The following is a 16,207-nucleotide window of genomic DNA, read 5'->3' on the forward strand; positions in this document are numbered from 1 at the left end:
GGAAAGATTTTTGGGTTGTATTGATCAAGTTGGAATGGGAGGTAGTAGGAGAGCTTTGCGACAAGACGTGCCTACTAGATGGAACTCCACCTATCTTATGCTAGATAGTGCACTCTTCTATCGCCGTGCTTTGATCAACTTTGCATTATGTGACACAGATTTTAAGTGTTGTCCTTCTTTTGATGAATGGATCAAGGTTGAGCAGACCTCGAGGTTCCTAGGATATTTTTATGATGTCACTTGCCTATTTTCTGGAACCAAGTATCCAACTTCGAACTTGTTTTTCCCCAAGGTATTTATGATTCAGCAAAACATTCAACAAGCCATTAAAGACAAAGATGCATTCATGAGACAAATGGCGAATGACATGAACATCAAGTTTGAGAAATATTGGTCTGATTATAGCTTGGTCCTTGGTATAGCCGTTGTGTTAGATCCTCGATACAAGATGGATTTTGTAGAGTGGGCCTATAAAAGTCTCTACAGTGCAGATTCTATGGAGTTGAAGGCTTTCAAGGACACTTTGTCATCTCTCTTCAATGTCTACGTGGATAAGTGGTCACCCGACAATGCAAGTGGATTTATGGGTGAGAGTTGTTCTCAAACAGAAGGTGAAGATGCCTTTTTTCAGGTACACTACTTTTGTTCTTCAATTGGTTATGCATTTGTGATCATATGATTTGTTTTCATTTGAGTATCATTTCAGTTCTTTGGAATGAAAAGCTATTTGGAATTCTTGAACATAAGAAATTGAACATGTAGAGTGTGTATTCTCAGCTGTTAAATGAAGCTTAGTTGTGGTATTATGGAAATGTGATTAAAAGGTGTTGATTGATGTGGATTTGCTACTATCTGATAGGTTTTATTTGTGTTTAATAGTTTATTTCTGTTTTATTTGTATTTTTTGTAGGATTTTGATGCTACTTACACAAGTGGTTCAAGTTTGAGTGTTAAAAGTGAGCTTCAGAAGTATCTTGATGAAGAAAGATTAGATAGAAAAAAGAAAGAGTTTGATGTTCTTTCTTGGTGGAAAATGGAACAATTACGCTATCCAGTACTTGGTCACTTGGCTCGTGACGTGCTTACAATTCCTATTTCTACGGTAGCATCCGAGTCTGCATTCAGTATTGCTGGTAGAGTATTGGACCAAAATCGAAGCTCACTATTACCTGAAACCGTTCAAGCATTGTTATGTTGTCGTGATTGGTTAATCGGTAAGAAAGGTAAATTCTCTATCACTTAATCACTGTATTAATTTCATATTTTTTCATCTTGTGAGTTTCATTTAATTTTAAATTGATTAAATTTTTTAATATATATTTCAGATCAAGATCACACTGATTGGGAGCAACTTAGTGAAAACGTGCTAGACTTGACATTGGACTGATAGATCATAACAAAAGAGAAACAAGGTGGGAGTACTGCTGGGTGTTAATAGTAGTACTGGGTGTTTAGCACAATGTGGGAGTGTAGAAGAGAGTACCTAGATATGAGTTGTTCGACATCAATTTTTTTGTATATGAGTTGTTCGGCATCAATTTTACAATTAGATATTAATGTTACAAACTTATAATTGCATAGAAGACAAGTAATATTGTTGAAGCTGCATTTCTAACAGGTAAAAATAAAAAGGGCTATTAGAAGAGAAAAAAAAATATAGGTGTTTGATTTGATTAGAAAAAGAAAGATTCAAAAAAAAAGAAGGAAAAAAACGCCTTAGCGGGTCTTAACGGGTTCTAACGGGTAACCCGCGAACCCAACGAGTTCAACCCGTTATAACCCGTTAGCTTAACGGGTTGTAGCGGGTTCAACGGGTTGAACCTGCTTCAACCCGCCCGCTAACCGCCCAACCCGCCCATTTGCCAGGTTGATGATCTGGTCCGTTCTAAAATAATTAAATAATATTTTTATAAGATATAATATTATTGATATAATATTAAATAATATAATAATTCTCTTGATAACCTATGTTCTTTTGTAGTCTAATCTAAAAATATAATATTAAATAATATAATAATTCTCTTGATAACCTATGTTCTTTTGGCCATGTAATTTAACTTTTGTTGTAAATCTTCATTTTGTAATTAGTGTTTTATGAGAAATTATGATAAAATTCTAAAATTATTATTCAAAATTTTAAAATATTTATTTTTATAAACGGATCGGATTAACGAGTCGGGTACCCTTTAACCCGCCGAATACGGATTTAGATCGAGCTATCAAAGATCCGGCAAGTAACGGGTCGGGTCCGGATCCAAAATTTTAAATTACTAAACAGGCCCGGATCTATGTCGATCCGCTCCAAATCCGATCCATTAACAGGTCTAGTCAGTGAGTCCAAAATGAACAATATCTCAACTGCGTGAGTGTGTGGACTAGTATGCTACATATGGTATAAAGAAGGGTTGGATTGTGGTGACCTATTTGAGCAGGTGCTTAAGGTCACTATAAGCTAGCAAGTGCATGCCTTCCGATCCACAACGCGCAATGAGACAAGTTGTGTGCTTATATGTGTCGACTCATATCCTTACATTAAGACGCGTTTTAGCTTAAAACCTCAAGAACAAAACCGTAAGGATTGGTGGGTCCAAAGCGGACAATATATCAACTGTGTGAACTAGTCTACTACATATGGTATCAGAGCCTATCCTCAGCCGAAAATGTTTGTCGAGGATGTCAGGCCCCTTAAAGAAGGGAGGGGGGGGGGGGGGGGTGACCTATTTGAGCAGGTGCTTGAAGTTGTTGGAAGCTAGTAGGCACACACGTCTCACATCGCCCAGGGAAGAAAAATGCTTATATGTGCAGACTCACATCCTTACATTGAGACGTGTTCTAGAGTGAAACCTCAAGATCAAAAGCACACCCAAAGCGGATACTATCTCAACTGTGTGAACCAAGCGGTTATATCCATGACGTAAACCATTCTCGATATCTTTAGAACTACGTCCAAACCTTAATGATGGACAACTTGAAGTCTTTTCATTTTCAAACTTGAATATGTTGTTTGTCATTTTTGATGCGCTGGTGTTAGATAATGTAATCAAATAGGAAAAATGACAAGAAAATAGATGTAAATCAAGTAAATATACATTTTCTTTGAATAAGTAGAAATATCATGCTATATTGCGAAAAAGACACTTCCTTACATACAACATTAGCTACTATAAAAAGACATTTATCTACACCTGAAACCCCAATATGATTCTAACAAGTATTTGCATGCAAGATGATGTACTGCATTTAAAACTAGAAAGTCAAATATAGGAGCTAGAAAGGGGAAAAAGGAAACCCTAAGGTAAGTACTATTGGTGGAAGTACTAATGCCAAGAGAAAATGGGGTGCCTTTAACCAAATACATATACCTCCAAGAATGGGCCATTCCTTTTGGGTCAACATTAGGGCATGGCATATTGGGACAAGAGTACATTACTGCTGCCTCCATTGAGAGAGCATAGCCAAAGTGCCTTACTCTATGTTCTGCACAGAAAGGGAAGTTGGTGGAAGTTTGGAACTGCAGTAACACTAGATAAATTGAGATGCACAACACATGTGATTGCTATAATGCTCACACAAACTTGTCATGGAAACACAAAATGTCTTACACCAGTAAAAATGAAACAAAACAAAATACTTTGAGCTACTTTTCTTAATAACAACTCACTTACGAAACCAACTAACCAACCAGAGTTTGAAAAAATCGAAAATAGATTTCTCTCCCTTTTAAGTCATCTTACCCATAATGTTCATCTTGATTTCACCCAGGAAATGAAATCCAAAGCATCTGACCCAGGCTTAATTAGGTTTGCCCAACTTCTCCTCTCCACTTTGCCCCAACAAAACTTACTATTCAAACATCAACCCAAAATAGAAACCAAGGGCAGAAAAGGAAAGACAGAGAGCCAAAAAAATCAAAAAATAATTTAATAAAAAATTAGAAACAAAATTTAATTTACTAGTCCCAGATCGCCCACCCTTCTCTCTCTCTTTCTTCTCTCCTTTATTCTTACACAGAAGCAACAGAGGCATCCATCGTCATCATCAGCAAAACATTAATAGTCAAACTCCCCCAGAACCCCCGAAACCCTTCTTCTTCTTCTCTTCGGCTTCCCTCAATTTTCCCAAAATCCCCAATTTCCCAAATCCCTAATTTTCAAAGCTTCAATCTTTTTTTTTTTCCCCCAAATCTCAAAGTCTCCGCCTTTTCTTACACCATTGCCGTGAAAAAACCCTAGCTCCACTTCATGCTGGAGGCCCCAATTCGTAGCTTCGAGATTGCTCGCTTTTCTGGAAATTGGTATTTCTTCAAAACCCTAGCTTTATTTTTATTGTTTAAATTTAAAAATATGCTGCTTTTGGGTTTAGATTGGGTGTTTTGGTTTGGGAATAGGATTCGTGAACGTTAGGTGTTTAGGTTTACAAGCTCGGATTTTTAGGTTTGAATAGCAGATTTGGGTGTATTGGTAATTGTTGAAATTGAACTGATTTGAGCTACTTGGGTGGTTTTTGGAAATGAGTAGATGGGGTATTTCGAATGTAGATCAAATTGATTTGGGTTTTTACTATTGCGGGTAGAAATTAAGGAGGTGTATGTGGAAGTGTAAAAGGTGGTTGTGTAAGAAATGAGCTGAATATTATTTGGGGATTTTTAGACTAAGGATCATCTTAGTTGTGGTTGTATTTGATGTTATTCTCAAGTTTTCGAATTTGGCAACTTCTAGGTAATGTTGAAAGTGTTGAAAGCTAATAAATATTTCTGCATTTCTTAGACGTTCTTTCTTCAACATGCCAAGTAGCTTTAATATTCGAATGTAGAAAATATGCAGGCATAGGGGTTGGTAGTCTTCTTCAAATTGCTATCCGAACTATTTTGGCAATGGAGCAAAAATTTCATTATTTATTATATACCAACTAGAAGTCAGACACATCAAATGACAGAGAGATTTACATTTATATAAGTATATAATCTGAAGCAAAGGGTTTTTTTTTAAAAAGAAACTGAGAGGTTGCTTTGGTTGAATAAATCAGAAACAATTGTCACTTGAACAAATTAGAAACGAAAAAGCTGTAATCCTTGTGCTCCATTATTTCATCTATAATATGTGAATTTCTTACAAATTAATATTCTCTTACATATTTCGGTATAATGAGCTGAAGTTCATTATCTTATACATCGCATGTAATAGATTTTCGGGTCTGCAATACCAATACATGCTTACTAGCTAAGAGTTTACCTTGACAGACTGCAATCACTTTGCATTATGTAGCTTCTGATTGAAGTTATTCGATGTAAAAGTTCTATACATGAGATTAAGCTTTTTGATCCTTCTTAGCACATCCATCATCATTTAATGTTTGTATTTCTGTGTTGACTAATGGAATTATAGCTTCTGCTGGTGATTGGGTTTTCTCAAAACATTGTAGCCATGTTCTAACCAAGTTGTTTAGCTTGGCAGCTTCTTGTAGCAGTTCGATGCTGGGGGCAGTATGCCGATGATAGTTAAAGAAAATGCAAAGGTATCATGCCACCGGCTGCACTGGTGCAGTTAATAACAACACAATAGGTGGGGCATCCGGAAGGGATTCTGTCCGAGCTGAATCATCTACGCTGCCAGCTCACTTACCTATAAATTCTAGGTAATTATCCTTTCCTGCAAATTTCATAGTTTGTTGCCCTCTCCCTCCACCAACTAACTCCATCTATCCATTTTGGGCTAACGTTCTTAACTCCTGATGAAGGTTATATTGCTATATAGTGGTTGTATAGTTTGAATTATTGTAAAGGAACTTGATCTTTTTCCTATGTATTGCTAAGTTGGATGCTTTTGGCTTGATAAAATGAGGTGATTTTTTCTTGACCGTGCAGGCGGCCATCTCAAATAGCACCTTACAAGTTGAAGTGTGAGAAAGACCCTTTGAATGCTCGGTAAATTTTGGAACTCATACTGCCTTTTTTTCCTCTACTATATATATATATATATATACAGGCCTTCTCAGCTGCGGACGGCCGCACCGTACAAACGTCCGCACCTTAAAGCGGTGCGAACGTCCGCACCTTAAAGCGGTGCGAACGTCCGCACCTGAGAATCTCTGTATATATATATATATATATATATTTATTTATAACATCTGTCATTTTATTATGGGTTTCCTTTGTATGTATTTCATTAATGTAACAACTGAAAGAAATACGTACTGAAGTTGCTGGAATGTTCTTTTTTCTGTATGTTGATAGTGCTGGATATAGTTACTTAATGATATATTTTATATTTTCTAAAATATCTGTTTTAATTTTTTAGTGTTTCTCTTCTAATTTTATGTTTCTTTCTTCATGTATCTATGTCAAAACTCAGTTTAAAGTAATTTCTTAACATCTTAATCTAATCTCAGACTTGGGCCACCTGACTTCCATCCCCAAACCCCAAATTGCCCAGAGGAGACACTTACCAGGGAATATGTCCAATCTGGATACAGGGAGACTGTTGATGGAATTGAGGTAAAATTTCATATAAAGTAATTGATGGGTAAATATAAAGAGACCTTTAAGAGTTGTTATCTATTTGCAAAACCCATATGATTGTTCATCCAAAATACACAATCAACTTTTAATAACCATTTGTGCTCATCCGCTTTGTATTTTCTTGAAAATGATTTTTTTCTTCAAATTAAGAGAAATATTCCATTTTGTTATATATCAAAGGATTTTATGTGGCACATTTTGATGATCAAGAGTAACTTCTACATTGCCTGGTCTTTAATTACACTGTTAAGGACTTCCGAGATTGTAAATTTTGTGGATCCATCAGACGTTAGTTCTTAGGATGACACTTGCTAAATTTTCCAGGAGTCCAGAGAGATATCACTTAGTCAGGTCCAAGGTTTCAGCAAGCCTCTTGTCTTCAGGTGTAGAGAGGTAATTCCTTAAATATTTAAGTTATGAGAGACATCTCGAGATGTTTCTAATAGATGTTTTTCACCTTAGGACTGACCATTTCTTCTATTGGCAAATGTTATGTCAATTATATGGTATTAAGTTTTCTCTCTTGTCTGCAGGCAATCAAAAAGCGTCTTAGAGCCATAAATGAATCTCGTGCTCAAAAGAGGAAGGTAAAAATGCGTCAAACAACAGTGCTTATATGCTTTTGCATAATCTTTTTGTTTTTAGGTGGGGTTTATAAGGTGGTTATCACTTTCTTGACTGCTGTAATCATACTTCTATTTCAGGCTGGTCAAGTCTATGGTGTTCCTCTTGCTGATTCACTATTAACAAAGCCTGGTGTTTTTCCGGAACAAAGGCCCTGTGGTGAAGACTTACGAAAAAAATGGATTGAGGTATGCACTATGTTCTCTTGAACATGCAGTCTTTTGAATTGGTTATATACTTTTTATTTTAAACAAAGCAGACGTCTATTCTATAATTTCCCTCTCTATCTGTGCATTCGTGTTTAAGAATTCCAAGTGACAGAGTTAAAGAACTAGGAGTGATTATATCTTATTTACCAGGACTGTAGGGTATAAAAGAATGTTATGTATTGCGACCGTCACTGGCAGTTCAATTGTCGCTAGTGACAGTTTGAACACTGCTTGAAATAACTGCTACATTTTGGATATCCCATATAATTACTTTCTTGTTTCCCAGATAGCTTACCATTTGAATCTAAGAATTAGTATGGAGTTGAAGTGTTAAACTTTTCTCAAACTTTTGTTCAACAAAAAGATGATTGTAGAATGAGTAGATAGGGAATCTCAGCCTAATGTAACAGTAAACAGAGAGTAGCGACCAGAAATGCAAAAGCCAGTCTCACTTTGAACACACCTAATGTGCTCTTATTGTGAAGGTTTGGCGTAGTGCCTATAATTCAAGTGGTCATTCTAGTTGTTTTTTTTTTTCATATGTTCTTTAAATTTACTTCCATATTTTTTCCAGGGTTTATCACAACAACACAAACGCTTGCGTTCTTTGGCTGATCATGTTCCTCATGGGTATAGGAAAAGATCTCTATTTGAAGTTCTAACAAGGAATAATGTTCCATTGCTGAGAGCAACTTGGTTTGTTAAAGTCACTTATCTTAATCAGGTACACGTTTGTATCAGAATGGCTCACTGATCTTAACATATTTGCCAATACTTTTTATATTGGATTGCAGCCATAGGCCATAGCATTTAATTGCTGTATCTTTTGCAGATCCGGCCAGGTTCTTCTAGTATATCTGGGATACCTGATAAAACTCAGTTGTCTCGCACAGAGCTCTGGACCAAAGATGTCATTGAATACTTGCAGTATCTTCTCGATGAATTCTTTTCAAGAAACAATTCACTTCTTAGTTCACACAATAGAGATCGGTCACAACAAATGCTTTATGCTGGGTCAGTATCACAACGGAGTGATCCAGCATCATCACTCCTTGATGGTGAGGAGCCTTCCCTACATTTCAAGTGGTGGTATGTGGTACGGCTTTTGCAATGGCATCATGCCGAAGGGCTGCTTCTTCCTACTCTTATCATTGAATGGGTTCTACGTCAACTGCAGGTATTACATTCCTGCCTTTATTTTTTTAAGACCTATGTAATGAGTTTAAAATTATCTTGATCCCCTTGTAAAGAGGAGTAATGATTGATTGTGCTGTTTGTTTGTTTTTTTCTTTTTGTGGTTTTTAATTATAATGTACATGTATTGTTGTAGGAGAAGGAATTGCTCGAGATTGTGCAGTTGCTTTTGCCTATTATATATGGTGTTCTGGAGACTGTTGTTTTATCTCAAACTTATGTGCGCAATCTTGTCGGGACAGCTGTTCGTTTCATACGCGAACCTTCCCAAGGTGGATCCGATCTTGTGGATAACTCCAGAAGGGCGTATACAGTGTCTGCTCTGGTGGAGATGCTTCGTTATTTAGTACTCTCTGTACCTGACTCGTTTGTAGCTTTGGATTGCTTTCCCTTACCACCATGTGTAGTCTCTTATGTAGCAAACGAAGGAAGTTTACCGAAGCTGTCTGATGATGTGAGAAAGATTAAAATTGGGTCAGCAGAAGTTGCTTCTGTATTTAGAAGTAAAGCTTTTGATGCTCAATTTCAATCATTGGCCTTTGATCATGTTGTTTCATCCATTCAGAAGCGTGCTGATAATCTTGAAAAGTCTACAAGCCCTAGCTATCCAAACCATAGTATTGCTAAAGCGGTACAGGCCCTAGATAGGTCTCTTGTGCAGGGGGATGTTCTTGGCGCATATAGATTTCTGTTTGAAGATCCTTGCGATGGAATTATGAATGAAAATTGGGTCGCAGAAGTTAGTCCTCGCTTGAGAACTTCATTGAAATGGATTGGGACTGTGAACCTGTCATTTATTTGTTCAGTATTTTTCCTTTGTGAGTGGGCAACTTGTGATTTCAGGGATTTTCGAACCGCTCCACCTGGTAAGTTGAAATTTACTGGCAGAAAAGATTTCTCCCAGGTGCACATTGCAGCTCGGCTTTTGTTACTAAAGATCCGAGACTTACAAAGTTCACCTCAGCATAAGAATGACAACCCTGCTAAAGGTTCCTGTCAGCAGAATAATTTCCCTGTCCGAAGTTTCATGGGAAGTTCTTATGAATCTAAAAATAAGTCAAGTGTCCACCAAAGAAGTGTGAAATCATCAAATATATTTGAGAGTCCTGGCCCTTTACATGATGTCATAGTTTGTTGGATTGATCAACATGATGTAGGAAAAGGAGAAGGTTTCAAGCGCCTCCAATTTCTTGTGATCGAACTCATACGCTCTGGTATTTTTTACCCCCATGCCTATGTTAGACAGCTGATAGTTAGTGGCATTATGGATATAAATGGGCCAGTCATTGAATCAGACAGAAGGAAGAGGCATTATCAGGTCTTGAAGTTGTTGCCTGGGCTCTTTATGCATGATGCTCTGGAAGAAGCAGGGATTGCTGAAGGCCCCAAACTTTTGGAGGCTATGTGTTCTTACTCAAATGAGCGGCGCCTCATACTTCGTGGATTTCTCGGTGATCATAATAAAAATATGAGTATGAAGTCAGCTCTGAAGCAAGAAAATAATGCCATCCCTGGAAAGGATGGTGGTTTGCCAGTTTCTGCTGATCAGTGGAAGACAGTTGAGTTGCCATCCAACATTTTGCCTGGCAAAAGTGGCAAGAGGGGCAAAAGTGATGCTGATGTTGAAGAGCTAAAGGAAGCAATCTCACTACTGTTGCAACTGCCATATAGTTCCACCCCACCAACAGATACAGGACTTGAAGAATCCCAAGGGAGTTTGAAGAGGCCTTTTGGGTTGATCTCGAACAAGATGGATTTTGGAGAAGGTACTCCTGGGTGTGAAGAATGCAGAAGAGCAAAGAGACAAAAAGTTAGTGAGGAAAGGAGCTCATATATCCAAGGAAATTCTCCAATTCCTTCAGATGATGAAGATACTTGGTGGATGAGGAAGATACCTAAATCCTCAGAGCCGCTGAAGGTTGATTTACCAGTCAAGTTAACTAAACAGGTATCTAAGAATCGGCAGAAAGGACCTCGCAAAACTCAAAGTCTTGCTCAACTAGCAGCTTCTAGGATTGAGGGGAGCCAGGGAGCTTCTACAAGTCATGTCTGCAACAATAAGATAAATTGCCCTCATCATAGATCTGGACTAGAGGGAGAAGCTCCAAAACCTACAGATACCACCAAAATGAACCATGCTGGTGATATTGTTTCGATTGGAAAAGCTTTAAAGAGGCTGCGATTTGCAGAGAAGAGGACTATTACTGTTTGGTTAATGACTAATATCAGGCAGCTTGTTGAAGAGACTGAAAAGACAATTGCTAAGGTTGGCCAGTTTGGTAGAAATTTCACAGCAGTTGATGATAGGAGCTCGACACGGTGGAAGCTTGGTGAGGACGAACTTTCTGCTGCACTGTATTTTATGGATGTTTCTGATGATTTAGTTTCAGCAGTAAAGTTTCTCCTTTGGCTGCTGCCAAAGGTTATTACTAGCCCCAATTCTACTATTCATAGTGGGAGAAACATCCTACTGCTGCCAAGAAATGTTGAAGGCCAAGTGTGTGAAGTTGGGGAGGCATTTCTAATATCATCCCTCCGAAGGTGCACTCTCTTATCTTTATATACCACTCATATGTTTGCAAAATTGAGACATTTCTGTTTCTGTTCGCTCCATTATAGAATCACTTGTCCATCCGTTTCTTTTTGAGAATCGTCTTTTTTTTTTTGGCTGAGAAGAGAAATATAATCATTTAATACATCTATGTGGTGTTGATTTTATTGATGCTGGAGAGATCCCGATAGAAATGGAGTTACAGTCTCTCAGCACACCCCCACATGCGACATAAGTAGTTTACCCTTTTGGTTTCAATATCTTCAATAAGGAAAGGAAACGATTTCGCTATGTTTGTTTTCTTCTTCTAATAATTTGCCTGTCCTGTCATCTTTGGGAAGTGGTCTCAGTCCTCTTCTAAAATAATCTGCCAGTCTTTCATAAACTTTTCTCTCATTAGAACACAGTTGTATTGCACAGGCTGAAAAAAGTTATACTGCCTATCCAGCTTATACTTGATTCTTGAACTCTTGCACAGAATTATTGTTTTTTCCATAAATGGTTTCCCAATTAAATATTGCTGCTTCAGTTAAGTATTTTATTTTGCTCTCTAATATTGTATTTTGTTCAGGTATGAGAACATACTTCTTGCAACAGATCTCATTCCAGAAGTCTTATCAGCAACAATGCACCGTGCTTCTGCAGTAGTGGCATCTAACGGAAGACTTTCAGGTTCGGCTGCCTTAGTTTACAGTCGGTATCTGTTGAAGCGGTATGGCAATGTGGCTAGTGTGATTGAATGGGAGAAGAGTTTTAAGCTATCATGTGATAAGAGGCTTTATTCTGAACTTGAAGCTGGGCAATCAGTGGATGGAGAGTTAGGGTTTCCGCTTGGTGTTCCATCTGGAGTCGAAGATCTTGATGATTATTTTCGCCAAAAGATTAGTGGTGTCCGGCCATCTCGGGTGGGTATGAACATGAGAGAGATTGTTCAAAAAAATGTGAATGTTGATGATGCCTTCCAGTATTTTTCTGGCAAGGAGAGAAAACTCTTTGCTGGCAGTACTCCTAAAGCTCCTGCAGTTGAAAAATGGGATGATGGGTATCAGATAGCTCATAAAATAATAACTGAACTGATGGACTGCATTCGGCAGACTGGTGGTGCTGCTCAAGAAGGCGACCCGACTTTGGTGTCATCTGCTGTTTCTGCTATTATCGGTAATATAGGGCCAATTCTAGCGAAAGTTCCTGATTTTAGAGCAGTGGGTTATCCATCTGCCACTGATTCCTTACACTTTGCTAGACGTATTCTGCGCATCCATATAAGTTGCCTGTGCCTTCTGAAGGAAGCTCTTGGAGAGCGTCAAACTCGTGTATTTGAGGTAGCTCTTGCCACAGAAGCTTGTTCTGCTCTTGCTGTGGCCTTTTCTCCTGGAAAGGGCTCTCGGAATCAGTCTCCTGAATCCCATGATTCCAATGAAGTTTTAAATAGCTCTTCAAAAGTAGTGATTGGGAGAGCAACAAAAGTTGCAGCTGCTGTTTCTGCTCTAATCATTGGGGCAGTTATTAATGGGATTACTAGCCTGGAGAGATTGGTGACTGTGTTCAGGTTTAAGGAAAAGTTGGATATAATTCAATTTGTGAGGAATAGCAGATCCAACTCTAATGGTAATGCTCGTTCTGCTGGGGCACTTAAGGGTGATACCTCACTTGAAGTTTATGTTCATTGGTTTAGATTGCTTGTTGGAAACTGCAGAACTGTTTCAGATGGAATGGTTGTGGAACTCTTGAGTGAACCATCCATAATAGCTCTTTCCAGGATGCAGCGAATGCTTCCTCTCCGTTTGGTTTTTCCACCTGCTTATTCAATATTTGCCTTTGTTATATGGCGGCCATTCCTTCTGAACACTAGCCTTGCAGTTCGCGAAGATATTAATCAGTTGTATCAATCTTTGGCAATAGCTGTAGGTGATATTATTAAGCATTTGCCTTTTCGTGATGTCTGTCTGAGAGATAGTCAGGGTTTTTATGATCTTGTGGCAGCAGATGGCAGTGATGCGGAATTTGCAGCCATGCTGGAGTTGAACGGTTCAGACATTCATTTAAAATCCATGGCTTTTGTTCCATTACGTGCCAGGCTTTTTCTGAATGCCCTTCTTGATTGTAAGATGCCAAACTCTTTATTCACACAGGGGGAAGGAAATCACCTATCTGGACAGGGTGAATCTAAAGTTCACTATTCAGAGCGCGAAACAAAGCTTGTAGATAAGCTTGTGCATATTTTAGATACCCTTCAACCTGCAAAATTTCATTGGCAGTGGGTAGAGCTCAGGCTCCTTTTGAATGAACAAGCCCTCATTGAAAAACTAGAGACACAGGATATGTCTTTGGTGGATGCCATACGTTCATCCTCACCTAGTCCAGAAAAGGCTGCTGCCTCTGAAAATGAGAAATATTTCATTGAAATCATCCTTACAAGATTATTGGTTAGACCTGATGCCGCTGCCCTTTTCTCAGATGTGGTTCATCTCTTTGGACGGTCACTAGCCGATTCTATGTTGTTGCAGGTTAAATGGTTCCTGGGTGGTCCAGATGTTCTTTTTGGACGAAAAACCATTAGACAACGGCTTATGAATATTGCCGAGAGTAAAGGACTTTCGACTAAGACCCACTTTTGGAAACCTTGGGGCTGGTTCACTTCTGAATTTGATATTCTGACAAACAGGGGAGATAAGAAGAAGTTTGAAGTCACTTCCCTTGAAGAGGGTGAGATGGTTGAAGAGGGGACAGAGTCAAAAAGGCATGGGAAAGGATCCAGTCCAATATTTGACAATGAAGGCCAAAGTGTCTCCCAGCAGCATGTGACAGAGAGGGCTCTCATTGAATTACTTCTTCCTTGCATAGATCAAAGTTCCGATGACTCACGGAACACTTTTGCAAATGATTTGATCAAGCAGTTGAGTAACATCGAGCAACAAATTAGTACAGTGACTCGCGGGACAAGCAAGCAAGCGGGACAAACTCCTTCTGGAATCGAAGGTCCCACGAGCAAAGGAAATAATCGCAAAGGAATACGGGGTGGCAGCCCTGGATTAGCTAGACGTGCAGCAGGAGCAGCAGATTCTGCTCCACCGTCCCCTGCAGCTTTGCGTGCTTCTATGTCGTTGAGATTGCAGTTACTCTTGAGATTGCTTCCAATCATCTATGCAGATAGGTAATTGCGTAGAGCTATTTTGTTTTTTGCGTTCTTTTTATTTTCGGTCATGGTACTTGTTTTGTTACCTTGAGCATGCCTTTTCTTTTGCATTACCAGTTTCCTCTATCTTTGTTGTTGCTGATTTAAATCCGCCTTATCTGCACGTAGGCGTGATATATGTTTTGTAAATCTTTGTTCATCTATCTTTGATTTATGTTGTGAATTGCTGGGTTCTACTATTGCTAATTATCCAAACCTCTGTTTATCTATCTTTTTCCTTTATTTTGGGTTAAATTCATGTTTTTTTTTAATTAGTGGATTGAATTTATTTGTTCTTTTCGTTTCTATTCAGTTTAGTTTCATGTTCAGAATCTTTAGTTTAAATTGAATTCATGTTTTTTCTTTATATTGGATCTCTCAGGGAGCCATCAGCGCGGAACATGAGGCATGGGCTTGCCTTGGTTGTATTACGCCTTCTAGGAAACAGAGTTGTACATGAGTATCAAAGCACACCCTTAACTCCCTCGCAGAGTTCTTTATCCAAGAGGGAGTCAGATTCTTCAACAGATGCGGCCACTGCTGCTTTCACTGACTTGTCAAGCGAAAGTCTCTTTGACGAGTTATTGTTGGTTTTGCACGGGCTGTTAAGTAGTTGCCAGCCAAGTTGGTTGAGATCTACTAAGCCAACAAAAGAAAGTGGGAAAGGTTTTGTGGCATTTGATCCTGAACTGGCAGAGAATTTGCAGGTTTGTCCATCTCTTGTTTTGCATGCTACCATTTCCTACAAAAATTAATTCAAACGGGAGAAAAAAGGAGAGAAAGAAGGGGAGAGCGAGGTGACAAATGTAGTTATGTAAATCAAATTCCTTGGAGTTGCAAATAATACTAGAACCTCGAATGAGAGGGCAAAAAGGAAGAAAAGAAAAGAAAAAGTACAACCTAGATTCAGTATTCCTCAAGTTTTTCATTTGGTCTTCATTTCTTTTAAGTTGACTATCATTTTCAGTTAATAGTAAATGGGTTTATGACTTATCTTAAATGTGTTTCTGTGGATGCAGAATGACTTGGATCGCATGCAGCTGCCTGACTCTGTTAGGTGGCGTATTCAAACTGCAATGCCTGTAATAATTCCTTCTATTCGGTGCTTTGTGTCGTGCCACCCACCACCAGTTCCAAACATGGCTTTGGCTGTTCTTCAGCCCAGCACATCAAACTCTGGGATTTACTCCACAAACTTGAACACACCTCAGAAAAATCAGTTTCCTCTGGCACGAACAGTAACTACTGTAACAGGGAAGTCAAAGCCATTGCCATCCCAGGATAATGATATGGAGATTGACCCATGGACACTCCTGGAAGATGGTGCAGGATCAGGCCCGAGCTCATGCAACAGTGCTTTGATAGGCAGTGCAGATCATGGAAATCTTCGAGCATCTAGCTGGCTTAAGGGGGCTGTAAGAGTAAGACGGAAGGATCTTACATACATTGGTGCTGTGGATGATGACAGCTGAGTTTAAGTTAACTATCTTCTTGATTTTTCTGGAGCGTTCTGGAGCATGAACCCTCGCAGCAGGTAACTTCATGGTTTCATTCACTGTGCATAATTAGTATGAAGATCACTGTGTTGCTCGGGTCCATTCCTTCGATTTGAGAAGCTGTTGAAGGAAATATTTTTTTGCGGTGTGGAGTGGGGGCAGGGAGGGGTCGTTTTGGAGGACTTGTGTAGATGTTCTCACACGGCCCATGTCACCCAGGGCCTGCTTGACTACTAACCCTTTGATCACCCCCATCCACCTGTGTACCTCTGCCTGCTGTTCGGAGGTCTGTTGTATATATAGGAATCTTTATTCAGTTTACCAATTGATCAGAGTAAGATATCTTCAGAATTATATGTAGCTGTTCTTCTCTTTTAATCATTAATTTCTATTTTTCTGTTCAGTCTCTCTCTCTCTCTCTCTCTCTCTCTCTATATATAT

General features: G+C 38.8%; 1 protein-coding gene across 1 annotated transcript; it reads left to right on the top strand.

The window, feature by feature from the left end:
- The first annotated feature begins 5,506 nt into the window (after positions 1-5,506).
- Positions 5,507-16,168, top strand: LOC101300384 (mediator of RNA polymerase II transcription subunit 12-like). The gene is made up of 12 exons (XM_004306735.1): positions 5,507-5,634; positions 5,864-5,923; positions 6,388-6,493; positions 6,842-6,910; positions 7,051-7,104; positions 7,222-7,329; positions 7,925-8,074; positions 8,183-8,527; positions 8,681-11,085; positions 11,667-14,249; positions 14,653-14,977; positions 15,290-16,168. Exons 1-12 carry the CDS (start codon positions 5,507-5,509, stop codon positions 15,740-15,742), a joined length of 6,786 nt encoding a protein of 2,261 aa, XP_004306783.1. The 3' UTR covers positions 15,743-16,168.
- The last annotated feature ends 39 nt before the right edge of the window (positions 16,169-16,207 follow it).

This window comes from Fragaria vesca, linkage group LG7 (genome assembly GCF_000184155.1).
Source record: "Fragaria vesca subsp. vesca linkage group LG7, FraVesHawaii_1.0, whole genome shotgun sequence".
NCBI lineage: Eukaryota > Viridiplantae > Streptophyta > Magnoliopsida > Rosales > Rosaceae > Fragaria > Fragaria vesca.

Excerpts from the sequence above, each read along its gene's own strand:
- LOC101300384 (XM_004306735.1), top strand. The coding sequence starts at position 5,507 with ATGCAAAGGTATCATGCCACCGGCTGCACTGGTGCAGTTAATAACAAC. Across the intron at positions 5,924-6,387 it reads AAAGACCCTTTGAATGCTCG|ACTTGGGCCACCTGACTTCC; the intron begins GTAAATTTTGGA and ends ATCTAATCTCAG. Across the intron at positions 7,330-7,924 it reads TACGAAAAAAATGGATTGAG|GGTTTATCACAACAACACAA; the intron begins GTATGCACTATG and ends TATTTTTTCCAG.